At 44.2% G+C, this 18,038-nt stretch overlaps 1 protein-coding gene across 4 annotated transcripts in view; it reads left to right on the forward strand.

Moving 5' to 3' along the window:
• Positions 1–4,287: 4,287 nt before the first annotated feature.
• Positions 4,288–18,038, forward strand: part of GAPVD1 (GTPase activating protein and VPS9 domains 1) — a 60,410-nt gene continuing 46,659 nt past the window's right edge. The window contains exon 1 of one of the 4 annotated variants that reach the window (XM_007060943.4): positions 4,288–4,497. In XM_007060943.4, the coding sequence (XP_007061005.2) occupies positions 4,490–4,497 (8 nt within the window). In that variant the 5' untranslated portion in view covers positions 4,288–4,489. The remainder of the gene's footprint in view (positions 4,498–18,038) is intronic. The other 3 variants (XR_006286113.1, XM_007060944.4, XM_027823351.3) reach the window with 3 other exon arrangements.

Below are 18,038 nucleotides of genomic sequence, written 5' to 3' on the forward strand. Positions count from 1 at the left end.
GTGATATCTTCATGGCCAAATCTCAGGGCCTCTGCCCCAAGCCACTGTGTGTGAAAGAAATTGGAAACCAGATGAGACAGGTGGGTCAAGTTAAATTTGGAGAAGATGAAGCTTATATTAGCAGGAATGAGAGAGGATTTTGAGGGCATCTGATCACGAAGTCACAAAGTAGTGTATAGTCCTGAAGTCCTGCTTAAGATGTTAGTTTTGATCTTTAAAGCCTTTGATGGGGTAAGACCAAACTATCTCAAAGACTATCTCTCCCTCTGTTCTCTGCTGTGACAGCTAGATCGACCAGGAGAGTCTCCCATAGTAAAACAATAGAGATGGGAAGTGCAGCAAATAGTCTGTGGAGTTTCCTAAAGTAGAAATCAGGATGAAACAAAGCCTTTATATACAGTTTAGATAACAATGCATGACCCATCTCTTTGCACTGGCTTTTCTCCAATCCTGAAGCAATGGGAGAGCGTAGCAACAGTCTCCTGGATTACGGTCACCAGTGGCTAAGAGATGAGGGAAGTGAAGCAGTTAGGTCCTACTTCAAACATGATTCATTATGGATTTCAATTATGTAAATAGTGCCTAGATACCTCCCTCAGTTAGAAATTGAAGGGAGAATTGCTTTAAATCAATAATTATTTTTATATGAATAAAAAGGTAAAATCCAAAATTTATATATGTAAAATCCATCATGGGCTTAATGTGTAAACACAATTGTTTGCTTGTAGTTTCAGCTACTCTTCAAATTTTTCAATTTCCAGATAAACTGATCTATTTATAGGCTGCAATAAGTAACAGAACAGTAGCATGGCTATTGTTGCATACAAACAACGGGAGTTTAGTGTTTTACTTCTTGTATCTAAACATGGTTTGTTGCTTGACTTGGTATATCCTGAGCAATAGCTTGTACTGAAGGTTGATAAAATGTCCTGCTGCTACAAGTGTCAGACATAGTAAGACATCTTATTACTTAAAAATGACGAGGCTAAGGTCAGGAAGTCTGATTCAGTGTAATTACAGGGTAAGAACTATCCAAAACATAGCCTACTGAAACTGTTCAGTGCCAGGTACGATCTTGGCATGACATCTGCTTTTCTGACACTCCTCCTTGAGCCAGAAAACCATTTTCACAAATGTACAATTGATCTGTGGCTTCTTAACTGTTGAAAGAGGTCAAAGACTCTTCTGTTAGAGATCAGTTGGTTTCCTCTCAGTGTTTCTGGTCAGTCTAGGGACGCTGGTGTGCGGTGTTCTCAGTCTGATCCAAGTATGCATTTATATAGCTCAGTTGTGAACAGGCATTCTTACCTACAAAAACAAAAAAAGTTCAAAATAGAATTTTAAAAATTCCCAAGCTTTGTGTCACACAAGGGTAGTACACAAGGGTGCTAAAGGAGTTGGCGGATGTGATTGCAGAGCCATTGGCAATTATCTTTGAAAACTCATGGCGATCAGGCGAGATTCCGGATGACTGGAAAAAGGCTAATGTAGTGCCCATCTTTAAAAAAGGGAAGAAGGAGGATCCAGGGAACTACAGGCCAGTCAGCCTCACCCCAGTCCCTAGAAAAATCATGGAGCAGGTCCTCAAGGAATCAATTTTGAAGCACTTTGAGGAGAGGAAAGTGATCAGGAACAGTCAGCATGGATTCACCAAGGGCAAGTCATGCCTGACTAACCTAATTGCCTTCTATGATGAGATAACTGGCTCTGTGGATGAGGGGAAAGTAGTGGACGTGTTATTCCTTGATTTTAGCAAAGCTTTTGACACGGTCTCCCACAGTATTCTTGCCAGCAAGTTAAAGAAGTATGGGCTGGATGAATGGACTATAAGGTGGATAGAAAGCTGGCTAGATTGTTGGGCTCAATGGGTAGTGATCAATGGCTCCATGTCTAGTTGGCAGCCAGGATCAAATGGAGTGCCCCAAGGGTCAGTCCTGGTGCCGGTTTTGTTCAATATCTTCATTAATGATCTGGAGGATGGTGTAGATTGCACCCTCAGTAAGTTTGCAGATGACACTAAACTGGGAGGAGTGGTAAATATGCTGGAGGGTAGGGATAGGATACAGAGGGACCTAGACAAATTAGAGGATTGGGCCAAAAGAAATCTGATGAGGTTCAACAAGGACAAGTGCAGAGTCCTGCACTTAGGACGGAAGAATCCCATGCACCGCTACAGACTAGGGACCAAGTGGCTAGGCAGCAGTTCTGCAGAAAAGGACATAGGGGTTATGGTGGATGAGAAGCTGGATATGGGTCAACAGTGTGCCCTTGTTGCCAAGAAGGCTAATGGCATTTTGGGCTGTATAAGTAGGGGCATTGCCAGCAGATCGAGGGACGTGATCGTTCCCCTCTATTCAGCACTGTTGAGGCTTCATCTGGAGTACTGTGTCCACCTTTGGGCCCCACGCTACTAGAAGGATGTGGAAAAATTGGAAAGAGTCCAGCAGAGGGCAACAAAAATGATTAGGGGGCTGGAGCACATGACTTACAAAGAGAGGCTGGCGGAACTGGGATTATTTAGTCTGCAGAAGAGAAGAATGAGGGTGGATTTGATAGCAGCCTTCAACTACCTGAAAGGGTGTTCCAAAGAGGATGGATCTAGACTGTTCTCAGTGGTACCAGATGATAGAACAAGGAGTAATGGTCTCAAGTTGCAGTGGAGGAGGTTTAGGTTGTATATTAGGAAAAACCTTTTCCCTAGGAATGTGGTGAAGCACTAGAATGGGTTACTTAGGGAGGTGGTGGAATCTCCTTCCTTTGAGGTTTTTAAGGTCAGACTTGACAAAGCCCTGGCTGGGATGATTTAGTTGGGGTTGGTCCTGCTTTGAGCAGGGGGTTGGACTAGATCATCTCCTGAGGTCCCTTCCAACCCTGATATTCTATGATTCTACACCTGTGCTACACCGCCTCAGTGGCTAATGGCCTTAATTTCAGAGGTGTTGAGCACCCAGATCTCTCATTGGCTGCTGTGGGATTGTGGGAACTAAGGTACTCAGCACTTCTGAAAATCAGCAGTGAGCCTACAACCTCTTAAGTCTCCCTGCCCCTTTCAGGCCAGGGACAGAGGTTAGTTGCATCTTTTAAATTGAATCTATGCTGGATAAGATCCACTCTGTATTAGCCTTCAAGCACTATCACTTTGAAATGACTCTGGACTCTCTTTAAACCATGACTTCATTTAATAAAAAAATAACATTGCCTACTGTACTTCTTATGTTCTTTCATCACAGAATCATGACGGAAAATAATACTGGCTAGAATCTTATTAATGTGAGCAAACATATGTGTTTTGAACCTAGACTATGAAATAATTAGTTCTTCAAAAAGAGGAAATATGTAGTCTCAAGGATCTACAGCAACTTTGCACTTTCAAAAGCAGAAATCCCTTTCTCTTTACAAATCTGTATTAGAGAACAAGATGCCACACTTCTGCCAAACATAGGAACTGTACCAAATTCAGCTCTAGCATTCAAAGCTTATTTGAGGACAATTTCATCCTGAGACAGTGTTGTTAGTTGAGCAGGGTGTTGTCCGTGTTGGCTGACTTACAGCTTCTTTTGCTGTCTTTACTTCATACATTTATGATCTCATTTGAGACACCCAGTCTTTATATTTAATTACATTTATGAGGAGTCCAATAAAAGGTTGAAATTGAAATCCTGAACTGATGGTTACAAAATCAGAATAGTAACAGATACAAAAATATACGTCTCAGGCAGGCACGTTTATGAGGCGTTTGTCAGAGGGTAGAAATTTGACTTAAACAACTCTCTTCTTTTGTGGTGCCTACAAAAAAATCAGTCGTGGCTAAGTTGATGGTTTGCCAATGACCATTGTTTTTGATGGTGACCAGTACAATTTGTTCCCTTGAGCTTCCCACGCCAGTGTGTTTTACTCACCTGTTTTCTATAGTTTTACACTTAGATTGCAAGCTCTTTGGGACAGGGGCTGTCCTTTTTCTAAATGGGGGCACACTGACTAGCACAAAAGGGCCCTGGCCTCTAGGTACTAATATGAATAAACAATAAAAGTAACATAATAAATGCTCCTTATGCAAGCAGGAGCTTTATGTAGTTTAGTACGCTTGGCAGGCCCAGCACCTACACCCCATGCAATACAGTAACACACAGCATTAAAATCAGAAATACAGCGTAGACAGCCTGCCTGCCCGTGCCTGTGGGCTAAGGCACGCTGGGGCTCTGTGCCAGGCCTCCCCCCAGGTCCGACGGTCCGTTTCCGATCTGGTAGCGGCTGCCGGCTCGTTCTATGCCCATTTCCCCCAAGGGCAGCCCTAAGTTGTCTTCCTTGTCTCTCTCCTCCCCGGCCTCTCCCGCACCCCGCCCATCGCTCCCCTCCTGGAACTACATCTCCCAGAAGGCCCGGCGCCCCAGGCCGCATGCGCAGTGACGGGCCTGCTCGCTCTCGCTGAGGGAGGCAGACGCAAGCAGCGGCGGGGTCTCGGTGGAGCGGCGGCTGGAGGCGGCGGCACATGCAGAGGTTGGGCCCCCTCCCCCTCCGGCGGCTGCCGGCCCCGGCCCCGGCCCCGGCGCGCGCGGGGCCCGGCCGGGGGAGCCCTGGGGCCGGAGGCCGAGTCCTCGCGCCCCCTGCTGGGGCGGCGCCGGGGCCGCGGGCCGCTGCCTGCTCTTCGCCGCCACTCCCTGGGCCGGCGGCCTGCGGCCCCGCGCCGGGCTCGGCGCCTGCCCCACGGAGCCCGCCGCGCCGGGGTGGGGGTGGGGCGCGTCGGTGGCCCCCTCGCGCGCCTGGGAAGGGGGCGGGGGCCCAAGGTCACGGGCACCGGGGCTGCGGGGCCGGTCTAGTGCCCTCAGCCAAACCCGCCTCCCGGGCCCGGCCCCGGCCCCGGCCCCGGCCCCGGCCTGCCGCCCGCTGCGGGCCTCCGCGGCAGAGCAGCTCGCCCCTGCCGAGCGGGGCCGGGGTGCTGGGGAGAGGAGTGGGAGAGCTGCAGGACGCGCCGTGCCCTGGGGCCACGGGGGGGGGAAACAGGAACGGTACCGGGACGTATTCACTGGGATGTCTGTCAAATTCAATCTTAGGAGCTGCTTTTGTGTCTAGGCAGATGAATGTAGCTTCTCAGACACGTTCAGCATTTGTGCTGCAGAGCCATTCAAGGTCCCGTTTGACTTCTTGCCTTCCCAGGAGCCATTGTTACCTGGCCTGTCAATATCTAGCAAACTGCAGTCATGGAAGTATGAATGAGTCTTCCCCTCCCATGGCATTCCAAAGAGAGGCACGGCAGGACCATAGCCCTGTCTGAGCCAAGTCACTGTGACAGTACCAAGGTGTTTTAGAATGAATTCGGGTAGCTTTTACTATAGAAGTTTTGGATATATTCATGGACTAAGAAGCTTTATGTGGAAGAGTATCCTGACTTTCCCACCTCTTGGTTACTGATGGAATGTACCTGCTCAAATGGAATGCTTTATTCTTTGCTAAGTCATGATGTTGAATTCTTCTTTATAGGACCAGCTTTTATGGCATTAAGGAAAACGGCACTGTTAAAATTGCTGATCTTTATAACTGAAAATATGAGCCTTTGTTTACTAACAGGGATTGGTCACTTTTTCCTCTTGATGGATGGAACTGTGGCCTGCCATGTGTGAGAGAGACAATCTGAAGATGATAGGGAATGAATTAATTATGCTACAAGCATGAAAGTTTTTGAGTGAACCTCAGTATACTAGGTAAGAAGATGGACAGGAGTCTTCAGAAAAGAGCCTTGTACGTTGTAAACTGCTGTTCCTTCACAGAGGACTTTAAAATATTCTGTCTAGGCATCTTTTTACACATCCCATTTTCATTATTTATTTGATCTTTTTATTACTTTCTTTGTATGAAAATATGGCAGTGTCCTGAGAGTTTTTCTGTTCCCTAATTGAAATTAGTTTTCACTTCATCTTTGGTTTTAGTACCAGTCATTTCTAGAGACTTCAGATGGGAAATAAATAGGTGAATTCTTATGACAGCCATCCTAATTCTTAAAGAATGAGACAGAGAGACAAATTTGTTTCTAAATAGCATGTTTTTCAAAGTTTTCTGTGAGACATGGCTCTCTAACAATGACAGTGATTTCTTCTAACTGTACAAACGTGCTAGATATTAAGCTCACGTGTCATAAATATGTTATTGTCAAAAAGTACCTTGGGAAAAGACTGCCCAGTCGTATTTTGATGGAGTCCAAGGCTATGTCTACACTATGCACCTTTTAGCGACACAGCTAAATGATGGGGTCGAAATTAGCTATTACCATTTAAGAAAGAGATCTTGGAGTCATTGTGAATAGTTCTCTGAAAAACGTCCACTAAATGTGCAGGGGCAGTCAAAAAAGCGAACAGAATGTTGGGAATCATTAAGATAGATAAGACAGAAAATATCATACTGCCTCTATATAAATCCATGGTACGCCCACATCTTGAATACTGAGTGCAAATGTGGTTGCCCCATCTCAAAAAAGATATATTGGAAAAGGTTCAGAAAAGGGCAACAAAAATCATTAGGGGTATGGAACGGCTGCCATATGAGGAGAGATTAATAAGACTGGGATTTTTCAGCTTGGAAAAGAGATGACTAAGGGGGATATGACAGAGGTCATAAAATCATGACTGATGTGGAGACAGTAAATAAGGAAGTGTTACATACTCCTTCTCATAACACAAGAATTAGGGGTCACCAAATGAAATTAACAAGCAGCAGATTTAAAACAAACAAAATGAAGTGTTTTTTTTCACACAATGCACAGTCAACCTCTGGAACTCTTTGCCAGAGGACGTTGTGAAGGCCAAGACTATAACAGAGTTCAAAAAAGAACTAGATAATCAATGGCTATTGGCCAGGATGGACAGGGATGATATTCCTAACGTCTGTTTACCAGAAGCTGGGAATGAGTGATGGGGATTGGATCACTTGATGATTACCTGTTCTGTTCATTCCCTCCTGGGCACCTGGCATTGGCCACTGTCGGAAGACAGGATACTGGGCTAGATGGACCTTTGGTCTATCCAATATGACCATTCTTATGCTACAGCCATGCTTCTAAAAGATGCGCAGTGTAGCCTCTTTGTCGGCAGGAGAGAGCTCTGCCGCCGACAAAGCACTGTTCACATTGGTGCTTTTCGTCGGTAAAACTTTTGTTGTTCGGGGGAAGGGGTGTGGTTTTTTTCACACCTCCTGAAGGACAAAAGTTATACTGACAAAAGTCCAGTGTAGACAAAGCGTGAGAATCTGTTTGACGCTCCCCCTTATCTGCATCATCTTTAATCAGACTGTGACAACTGCCTATCTGTCTAGCCAGTCTGCCTACATCAGTCTCCTTAAAGGGGACTCCTGATTCAGACCTGTATCTCTTTATATCATTACGGGCTTTCTTACTAATTTTAATGTGAATCCTGCATCAGAACTTGTCCCTCACTGAATGCTTTCTTAAAGAAACCTTGCCCACTTAAGATCTCCCTGCTTTGTGCCCGGCATCCTGGTAGGACTGCAGGATGGTACTCATTTGTACATCTTCCTGTTCCAAGTTACAAACATCTTCAAGAAGATCTCATAATTCAACATTTTTAATACTTAGCCTTGTACAGTAGAAGCTGGATCTGTCACAATACTTTTATTTTCCTATTTCATAGTCCTTAAATATTTCAGCCTAATTGGATATTTTAAATCACCCTTTACTTCCAATTCTCAAAATGCAATACAAAACTCTCAAAGGGGTTTGTGATGGAGTGGACTGGGCCCAAAGACCCTCTGCTGGAGGCCTCAGGGTTCTGCCACATCCATCGCAGGGAAGGAGCAGTGAAGAGGTCCTCCAAGAAAGAACTGCAGGCCTGGCAGCCTGGAAGAGCTGCAGGGCCACGGACAGTTTGCTAGCAGGGACCGAGGGAGCATTGAGGGAGCTCCTGGCTGGTTGCTAGGAAGGAGTAAGAACTCAGCCTGGGGAGGGCTACCGGAAGATAGAGTCTCCAGGGAGGAAGCCCTGGCGATATAGCGCCATATCAGGGCTGGACTACTTAAAGACCAAAGCCCAGGGAGGGCTAGAGAGAGAGAGACACCACCAGAGCGGTACTGAGATTGGCCCCAGTGGACCATATATCCGAAAGGGGTTTGTGCTGGTTAATATGCAGACAGTGTGACTCAGCTGGAGCACTGTGTCGCTGACAAACCCGCCTGAGAACCACCAAAAGGGGTCACCAGCACTAAAGAACACAGACATGCCCAACCAGAAGAGGGCACTTGCGGTGGGTGCCAATCCCGTTACAGGGGGTTAACCTTCACATCATTGCTGGGAAAATAGATCACTTTTATTGTGTGTGTCTGAGGATATAGTCACATTAATTCACAGTGATCCTGCATGCTGTTCCACGTGAGCAGACCCCAGTGCTCGCATAGAACCACACTGACTTCAGTGGCCACCCATGCAAAATAGCTTACAGGATAGGGACCTAAATTTGCATGACATGAAAACAACCTTCCTAATATGAAAAATTATTTTAACATTTTGTTATATACAGTCTATTTGCAAATACACACTTTTAAAGAGATTGTATATAAATATAGTTTCTCTTTCCAGCAGATGCTGAATCCTGCTAATGTGAAATAAGCCCTTCTTTGCTTCATAACTTTAAGACCCTCCCAATCTCTTATATTTTTTGGGGAGAGCGTCACTTAGTAAAATGTCCTAAAAATATAATCATGTATACACATTAGAAATATATTAGCAAGGAAGATATTGCTGACCCTTTATTAATGGCCATTTTTAGCATCTCTTGTCTTTGTTATTACTTAAGAAACAGACAATTGTAGTGTTTTTTGTTTGTTTTTGCTTATGTCATGAAAAAATTAAATGTAGTGGCATGTGGTATTCACAGAGTTATAAAGTTTGATGTGGTTTCAGTAAACAGTTTTGTAATGTTTGTCTAAAAGTTCACCTGCCTTCCCCTTGTCAAATATTTCTTGTGAACTTTTGTTTTTCTCTGTAAATTTAAGTAACCCGTGAAAATGGTATGTTTACAAATGTGGTTTTGAAGTGGGTTTTTTATTCTTTTATTCTTTTTGGTTTTTTGAGTAGATGAAAGTGATCCTCTGGGATTAAGCTAGCAATTGTGGAGTCTGAAAGTTTGTGTTTCCTCTTGTAAATATAGACAATCTTAAGTTTATCTGTTTTTAACTGTTATCAAACCTAAAGCCTTCATGCTGTTTGTTTACATTTTGCAGATACTATTTATTTATTAATAAGTAAAAAAAAATGTTTGGAGAGAGGGACTAATTCCCCACAATTACCTGTTTGTGTGTGATGACATCATAAAATATAAAAAGATGCCATTCTTAAAACAGTAAGTGCATTTGACATAAATTAGAGGCAGATAATGCTAGCAACTAATAACCCTGAACTCCCAACCATCACACCATCCTTAACCCCTATCAAGTTCCTCTTACTCCAGAGGTCTTGGCAAATAGATATGCTCTGCAGTGTGCCTTGGCGCTCAACAGACCTGGGATGCTTTGGACCAGGGAGAGGAGGTTGCAAGCTGCTCGTGGAAAACAACCTATTGGCAGCCTCCTTTCTCTTAAATCCAAGGGATTCCAACTTGTGCATATCTGCTGTTGCAAGTGTGGTAGGATGGCATAAGAAGAGAGACAATGCCTTAAGTAAGAATGTTCAAGCTATTGGGTTAATGATCATTTTCTAGTAATACCTTCACTTCTTAGTTTTTGCAGCACAAAATGAGTCATCTGAAAAAATGGCTATGTCTACACTGCCCCTAAGTGTCAGCAGTGAGTAGGGTTAGTGTAGAAACATGCAGCAATGAAAAGCAAGTTGCATCCACACAAGAGAGTGTAGCTATTACCCATGTCAATGAAAGGCTCCGTCAGCTGGAGGCAGCTGTTAAAAATAGTGTAGATGTGGGAGTCTCTGCTTGGGCTGCAGAGAATCCTGTAAGGTATATACCCACAGTCTTTAGGCATACCTTTATTTGCCCAAGCAGTGCCTTCCTATCTACACTGGCGTTTATCCACTTCATGGGGGGCAAACAGTGTGTGTGTTTACATGCTGCCGTAAAAGGTGTGCAGTGTAGACATAGTGTTACACTGTATAAGTCCATTCATCAAATGATCGATGTACTCTGTAAAGGGATCCTGAAAATTAAGGTTTCAGAGTAGCAGCCGTGTTAGTCTGTATTCGCAAAAAGAAAAGGAGGACTTTTGGCACCTTAGAGACTAACCAATTTATTTGACCATAAGCTTTCGTGAGCTACATGCATCCGATGAAGTGAGCTGTAGCTCACGAAAGCTTATGCTCAAATAAATTGGTTAGTCTCTAAGGTGCCACAAGCACTCCTTTTTTTGAAAATTAAGGGACTTCCCACCTCAGAGTTTAAACTATAAATTATTATTAGCCTAGATTTCAAGACGGGTTGCGGCTTCCACCGAAGACAATACTTTGGAAAAACCAAGCATCTATTCTGTAAGAAAAACCTTGGAGATAGATGTGAATGTAAGCACCATGTATAGACATTTAGCCTTCTGTTAAAGAAAATATGCTATCTGGATTTTAAAACGTTGTTTAGATAGATATGTTGTTCTCTCTTTTTTTTTTTTTTTTTTTTTAAAGTAACTCCTGAGGTAGAGTGATGAAACTAAACTAAAAATGTAGTGTGTGGTTGGTAAAGGAGGAAGACATTTGCCTTTTTGCCTATAGGAAATGTATGCGAAAGGTCACCAGGTAGTTTTTTGTTTTACCACACTAATGTGGACACACTTGATTACAAACACCACTATATTCTGATACTAGTTGTGCTAAATTGTGCCCAGGAATAGTAATCCTGTTGAATAGACAATACATTCAGTGTTGCAGTGAAGCCAGTGGGCACAGGTAAATTTATAATGCAAAGTTGGGTTAGTCTGTTGTTGAAGAAGAGGTTTGAAAATTTGAGATGCTGGTTTTTAAAGTTTAGAACTCAGTTCATATAATTTATTTAGCTGTCTTTTTTTTACAAATGAAATTTTCAGCTTTTAACTTTTTAGCTAACTCTTTGAGACACATGCCATTTATTTAAATCCAAATTCTGTTGCTTTTTAGCTGTTACTGTAAATGTTAATGACACAGGAAACATTTTATGTTTTCATGTGGGACAAATTTGCAGGGAAACCAAGCAAGCTTGCTTAGGAGATATTTTTCAGTTTGATGGAATGGTTCAATTTTGTCTTGGTTTGCCCTGCCTAGATTTGACCTGTCCAAACTTGCTATGGAAGCTGAATCCTGTGTGGGCTCCATGCTAAAAAAAATAACCTGAAGCAAGAAATGTTCCAAGGGAGAAGAAAAGGAAAACTATAACTTACTAATGATCTTTACCACTTTGGTAAATAATCCTTATCAATTTTGTTTAACGCCTTATTTTAGTGACGCACAGAACTATTTTATAGAGCTCGTTGTTTCTTTACATTGCAATACAGAATCAGACGTATACCTTAGTAAGCATTGGTTAAATTTTCAGTCATCTAATTCAATGGAGTGGTTTTTAGGATTTTATTGCTTTTTATCTGTCTGTCCTAGGCATTTATCACCTTGGTATCTAAGCACCATATCCCCTTTTTCTTATGTTGTGACAACAGTTGTCAAATGTCATGTCAGTCAGGTATGCCAAAACATATTTCAGCTCATGCTATCCAAGAGCATCATGATGTGTTGTATATTATTAACATTAATCATGATAATTTACAGCTGCAATACCAAAAAACCACTTCAGCGTATCTACATTGAAATTACGGAGATAGCAGGAATTTAATATGAAAAATCCAGGTATTCGCTTAACTTCTATTGTTTTTGCAGCCACATGGAATTTAAACTTCTGTTTGTCACAGAAGTTATTTAAATATCTGGATTTTATAAACTTTTGTCCTTTGGACAACTGTAAATAATCTTTCACCTATTCAAGTTGATAGGTTCTTTGTTTGGGACCATAAGGTGATTTCATGAGCACTTATAAGCTAACACAGTTGGGCAATCATGACCTTTTGTATTCCACAGAAGTTAATAAGAACATTCTTTAAAGTTCTTGTCCTGAATGCTGGAGTGAATTGAACTGCTCTCCAGTACAGGAAGGTTACAGGACACAAAATTGTTTGCTCCTAATGATTTCTTTAGATAAGTATGAAGGGAGGAACTTTATTTGAATTGTCTCTCTTTTTTTTTTTTTTTTTTTTTTTAAGTATTCACAGTAGCTGGGTGTGACGGATTGGACCCCTTAAGGTGCCACCTGATGTGCTGGGATATCACTGAACCCACCTGTTCTGCCAGCCAGGGCTCCCTTTTTACATGTCTTGCTGAGCCAGGCTATTAAGCCTCCTCCAGCATACACACAGGCAGGGCCACACCCAACTGCCGAATGACACAGACACTGAGATCAGCTCTGGGAAGCCTCAGCTTAAGGGACTTGCCCCAGCACTCAGGTGTCCAGCTCCCTTGGAGTGCAGGCCCAAAGGTATATTATGAAATCCACCCCCTCCCTCAATGTGGAGGAAGGTATGTATAGCTGCTTACCCCCCCCAATTATGAATTGCACAAATGGGGTTATATTATAAACAAGAAATAAGTTTATTAACTACAAAAGGTGAATTTTAACTGGTTAAAGAGATAGCAAACAGAACAAAGCAGATGACTAAGCAAACAAAACACACATACGAAGCTTGTTTCACTAAAGAAATTGGTTACAAATAGTAATTTCTCACCCTAAATATTGTCACCGGTAGATTACAGAAAGTCTTGAAAGGCAGCTACACTGGCCTGCAGCTTGAGACTTCAGGTAGTTCCACTCACAGTCTGGATATCCTGTCAGCCTGGGTTCAGCCCTTCTCCCCTCAGTTCAGTTCTTGCTTCCAGGTGTTTTTCAGTGTCTCTTTGGATGGGGAGGCAGAGGAGAACTATGATGATGTCACTCCCCTGCCTTATATAGCTCTTGTGTATGGTGGGAACCCTTTGTCTCCCAGTGGCATTCCAAGGGGTGGATCCAGTACAAGGTGACTCAGACCCATGTCCCTGCAGGACTGTGGCAGCCATTACTCGTAGGCTGTCTGGAGCATCCACAGGAAGACTAAGCTCTTTCACGTCCATTGTCTTTGCTAATAGGCCATTAGCCCTGTCTGGATTTTCCATTGTTGTACCTGAAGGGCTAGTTGGGGGTGACAGCCAAAGTAACATGTATGAAATACAGATACATAGTCAATATTCCTAATTTCAGATACAGAAATGATACAGGCACGCACATTGGATAATCACATTCAGTAAATCATAACCTTTCCAATGGTACCCTACATGAGCTATCTTGTATAAAGTATATATCAGTTATGTCATATTCATTTCATAAGCATATTTTCATAAAGAATAGGGAGTGAAACATCACACTGGGTGTTTCAGAGCAGGCTGTATTCCTAATATTTGTATTTAGAGCAGTGAAAGTGAGACTGAGCACAGTCATTTATTGACATTGTTATTCACGTGCTTCTCTTTTTGCTGAATTGGAGTTGGTTAATTTGGTCACTTACAGTATTTAGTAACGTTTCTTTATGCAGTAGTTTGAAGCCTTCTGACATGCCATACCTATCAGATGCATTCCTTTACTTTCATAAAGACATGTCTACAAATTTGTTGACCTACCTTATGTCGGCATACAGCCGCTGCAGTAATTACATCACTTGGCCTGTCTACACTTTGCTACTTGGTCAGCGGTGTGCTTCCTCACCAGCAGCATTTGTATTGTTTGTACTATCGGTGTGGGGCATTGTGGGATGGCTCCTGAAAGCCAGTAACAGTCGGTGGAAACAATGCAGTGTTTACACTGACAAAGTGTTGACCTAACTACATCGACCTTGACTCTACGCCACTCGTGGAGGTGGAATGATTAAGTCAAAGTAGCAGGGCAGTTACATCAGTGGGAGCAAAATTTAAGTGTAAACACTTCCTTAGTTAGGTTGACTTAAGCTGCCTTGTGTCGACCTAACTCTGTAATATAGACCAGACCCAAGGTTCACAAGCTATATCTTAAGGCTAATCTACACTAGCAATGCTAAAGTGGTGCCATGGCAGCGCTTTAATGTGTCTTGTGTGGTTGCGGCAGAAGCGCTCTAAAAAAACGACCTCCACGAGGGGCATAGCTACCAGCACTGGGGGCATGGCCCCCAGGGCTGGTGCGCTGTCTGCACTAGCACTTTACAGTGCTGAAACTTGCGCTCGTGGGGGTGTTTTTTCACATGCCTGAGCGAGAAAGTTGCAGCCCTGTAAATTGCCAGTGTAGACAAGCCCTGAGTCTTCATCTTTAGTTTCCAGTCAGTTTGCCCTGTTACTCCAGACTTCCACATGACTTTAGAAGCATTGTTGAAAACTGGTGAGTGGGAGCAGTGCCTCTCATTGAGGCAGTGCTTTTTGCAGAGGCTGAGAGTTCAGTAGCAGTCGTTAGCAGGCCAATCAGCTTAATTTATGGAGGACTATAAAACCATAAAAGCTGTTTTCCAGATGAGATAAGATTGACTGCACTATGTGAAAACGCAAATTAATTAAAACTTTTTCTCAACACAGTTGTATGTACTGGCAACCGACTCACCAGTTCACAGCTTTAGGTTTGTACGCACTAGTGCTTACTTCGATATAACTCAAGTCACTGAGGGGTGTGGAAAAGTTACTCCCGAGTGATGTAAGTTATACCAACCTAAGCGCCGGAGTGGACAACGCTTTGTCGGCAGGAGAAGCTCGCCCGTCAGCATAGCTACTGCCGCTCGGAGAGGGGGAGTAATCATGCTGACAGGAGAGCTGTCCCCCGTCGGCTTAGAACGCCTGCACTAGCAGCGCCGCAGCTATGTGGGGGCAGCCGCACCACTGTAGCGATTCTAGTGTAGACGAGCCCTTAGTCTCACCCATCTCGACCTTGAATGGTCTTTTATTGTGTTTGAATTTCCACCACAAAGAGACAGACATTTTGCACTTTTTGTGTGTTCATTTCAGGAACCATAATGCTAGAGCAGGGGTGGGCAAACTTTTTGGCAAAAGGGCCACGTTTGGGTGGGGAAATTGCATGCAGGGCCATGAATGTGGGGCAGGGGGTTGGGGTGCGGGAGGGAGTGCAGGGTGTGGGAGGGGGTGTGGTGTGTAGGAAGAGGCTCAGGCCAAGGGGTTGGGGCACAGGAGGTGGTGTGGAGTGGGAGGGGGCTCAGGGCAGGGGGTTGGGGTGCAGGGAGGGGTGTGGAGTGTGAGAGGAGGCTCAGGTTTGGGGGCTTGGGGCAGCAGCTTGGGGTGCAGCTGGGGGCTCAGGGCAGGGGGGTGAGGTGCAAGAGGGGTGTGGCAGGGGGTTGGGTGTGGGCTCCGGCCCGGTGTCACTTATCTTGAGCGGCTCCAGGGTGGCAGCAGGGCTAAGACAGGCTCCTTGCCTGCCTGCCCTGGCCTTGTGCCACTCCCGGAAGTGGCCTGCACCACATTCCTGTGGCCCCTGAGGGAAGGGGGGCAGAGGGCTATACTGCCCTTGCCTGCAGGTACCTCCCCTGAAGCTTCCATTGGCCACAATTCCCCGTTCCTGGCCAATGGGAGCTGCAGTGGGCGGTGCTTGCAGGCGAGGGCTGTGCGCGGAACCCTCCCCCCCCTCCCCCGGCAATCCCACTGGTCGGATCCAAAGCCCTGACAGGCCAGGTCCGGTGCTGGTCTGATGCCGACATCTGCTGATGAATGTAGTATCTTAGGGAAACTACAATTTTTGTATATTTATAAATATCTTTTTTTTTTCTCTTGACAGCATAATACACTTTAAAAGATTATATTGAGGTAACCTGATATGTTCTGCCATGTTGTGGCTCTCTAACTGGTCAACTTATTTTTAGATATATTGCACTCGTGTGTCAAGATATTAAAAATGTGTGTGGGAGTGTGAATTTGGATTCTGAGCATCACCTGATATGGAGTCACTTCTTTGTGGACTCTTGGAGTAAAAACATGCTGTGCTTTTATTCTGATCATCAGAATTAACCTTAAATTGTTGTCTTTAATCTAAGCCTGTCCTGTATTTTCAAATGACTATATAAATGTACCAATGTCACCGTAAAGCCTTACTTCAGTAATAAACTTCCCATCCAAATCCTCTCCATAGCCACCAATGATGATCCTACAAATAAGAAAGCAGACTGATTTGGGGGTAAAGTATATTGAATCTTCTTTCTTGTAAAAGTTTTTCTTGAGTGGCTAGATCACCTATAGAACCATGACTGGCAAAGTTTGAATTCATATCTTCAAATCCAAATCTCCTAAGTCAAGTTTGCTGCAGTATGTCAGATGATTTACTGGAGTTCCGAGAGTGAGGCTCCACAGGGGATTTAGACTGAAGCTTTTTTGATGCATGTCAGGTGACTCAGTGTGCAAGTCACACCAATAGTATGCACGTGGAACCCCTGTTCCATTTTCAGTTTGCATTGTGTGAACGGAGCATAGCATTCTAGGGGGGAGGGATAGCTCAGTGGTTTGAGCATTGGCCTGCTAAACCCAGGGTTGTGAGTTCAATCCTTGAGGGGGCCTTTTAGGGATCTGGGGCAAAAATTGGGGATTGGTCCTGCTTTGAGCAGGGGGTTGGACTAGATGACCTCCTGAGGTCCCTTCCAACCCAGATATTCTATGATTCTCCAGGAGTATCCCTTGGTCCTTTGCTTCACTGCTCAGCAGTCTGCATCCTGGGATTGTTTTCACTGGGAATTGTGGGAAGCCAGGTGGATTCATTTGAAAAAAAAAATCCTTTCTCTCCTGTCTTCACCCAGTACTTCCTTTCTGGACGGGCACATGCCATTTTCGAATTGCTGTCGGTCAGCATGGACCCATAAATGGTATGGTGACAAGCAGGAGTGCAAAAAGAATGCTTGGTCTGTGTGACAGCATTCAGAGCTGGATGAATTCAGCATTGGACTTCGCCTGTCACACTGTGGAACAGACGGTGCAGTAGCAGGAGAATGTTCTATGGCAGCAGCAGCAGGAGGATACTGGGCATTGGTGGCAGCAGGATGAGGGAAAAGAACAGGATGCTGCTGAGCTGTTAAAACAAGAGGAATGGCTCCTGGATCATTTACACTGTGTTCAGCGCTGTTTCTGATCCTGGGAAACCAGTGTGGATTGTCAGGAAAGGATCATTCTGCAAAGCTGGGATGATCAGCAGTGGTGAGAGAACTTTTTGTGAGATCTGTGCAGATCTGACCCTGGAGCTTCAGTGATAGCAGACCAACAAGTGGTGTCCCATACTTGTGGAGAATTGGGTTGCCATTGCTGTCTGGAAGCTGGCCACCCCAAATGTACCAGTCTGTAGCTAATCAGTTTGGCTGTGGGAGATCAGCTGTTGGGGGCATTCTCATGCAGATCTCCTGTACCATTGTTAAGGTGCTCTCTAATTGGGTCATGAAGCTGGGTAATGCTCAGGAGATTATTGATGGATTGGCACATATGAAGTTCCCAAACTATATTATGGCGATTGATGGAAGCCGTGTGCCATCATTCCGCTTTCCTTCCCACTAGGAGGGCACAGAATTTATAATGCGAAAAGGATATTTGCCGATTGTGCTCCAAGGACTCATGCATCACTGTGGCAGGTTTACAGACATAAATGCAGGTTGGACTGAGAGGGTCCACGATGCTAGCATCTTTCAGAACTCAGTGCTATTTCAGTTATGAAGAAAGAACTGTTTGCGCTCAGGAGCACTGTGGACATTAATGGTGTGGAGGTTGGTCCTGTTGTTTGAAGAGACCCAGCTTATTCCTTGATAGTTTGGCTAATGAAGCCATACACAGGCTGCTTGGACAGAAGGAAGAAACATTTTAGCTATTGCCTGAGTAGTTGAGTGTGCGTTTGGTCATTCAAAGGCAGACGTTTGTTTATGATATAGTTTGGAAGCAGAAGAAAAAAATGATTCAGCCATTCTAACTGCATGTTGTTTTGCATAATATTTGTGAGGGCGAAAGCCTTACTGATGGGTGGGAGGCTGAGGTCCAGAGACTTTCTCAAAGGTTGAAGCAG

Source organism: Chelonia mydas, chromosome 16 (genome assembly GCF_015237465.2).
Source record: "Chelonia mydas isolate rCheMyd1 chromosome 16, rCheMyd1.pri.v2, whole genome shotgun sequence".
NCBI lineage: Eukaryota > Metazoa > Chordata > Testudines > Cheloniidae > Chelonia > Chelonia mydas.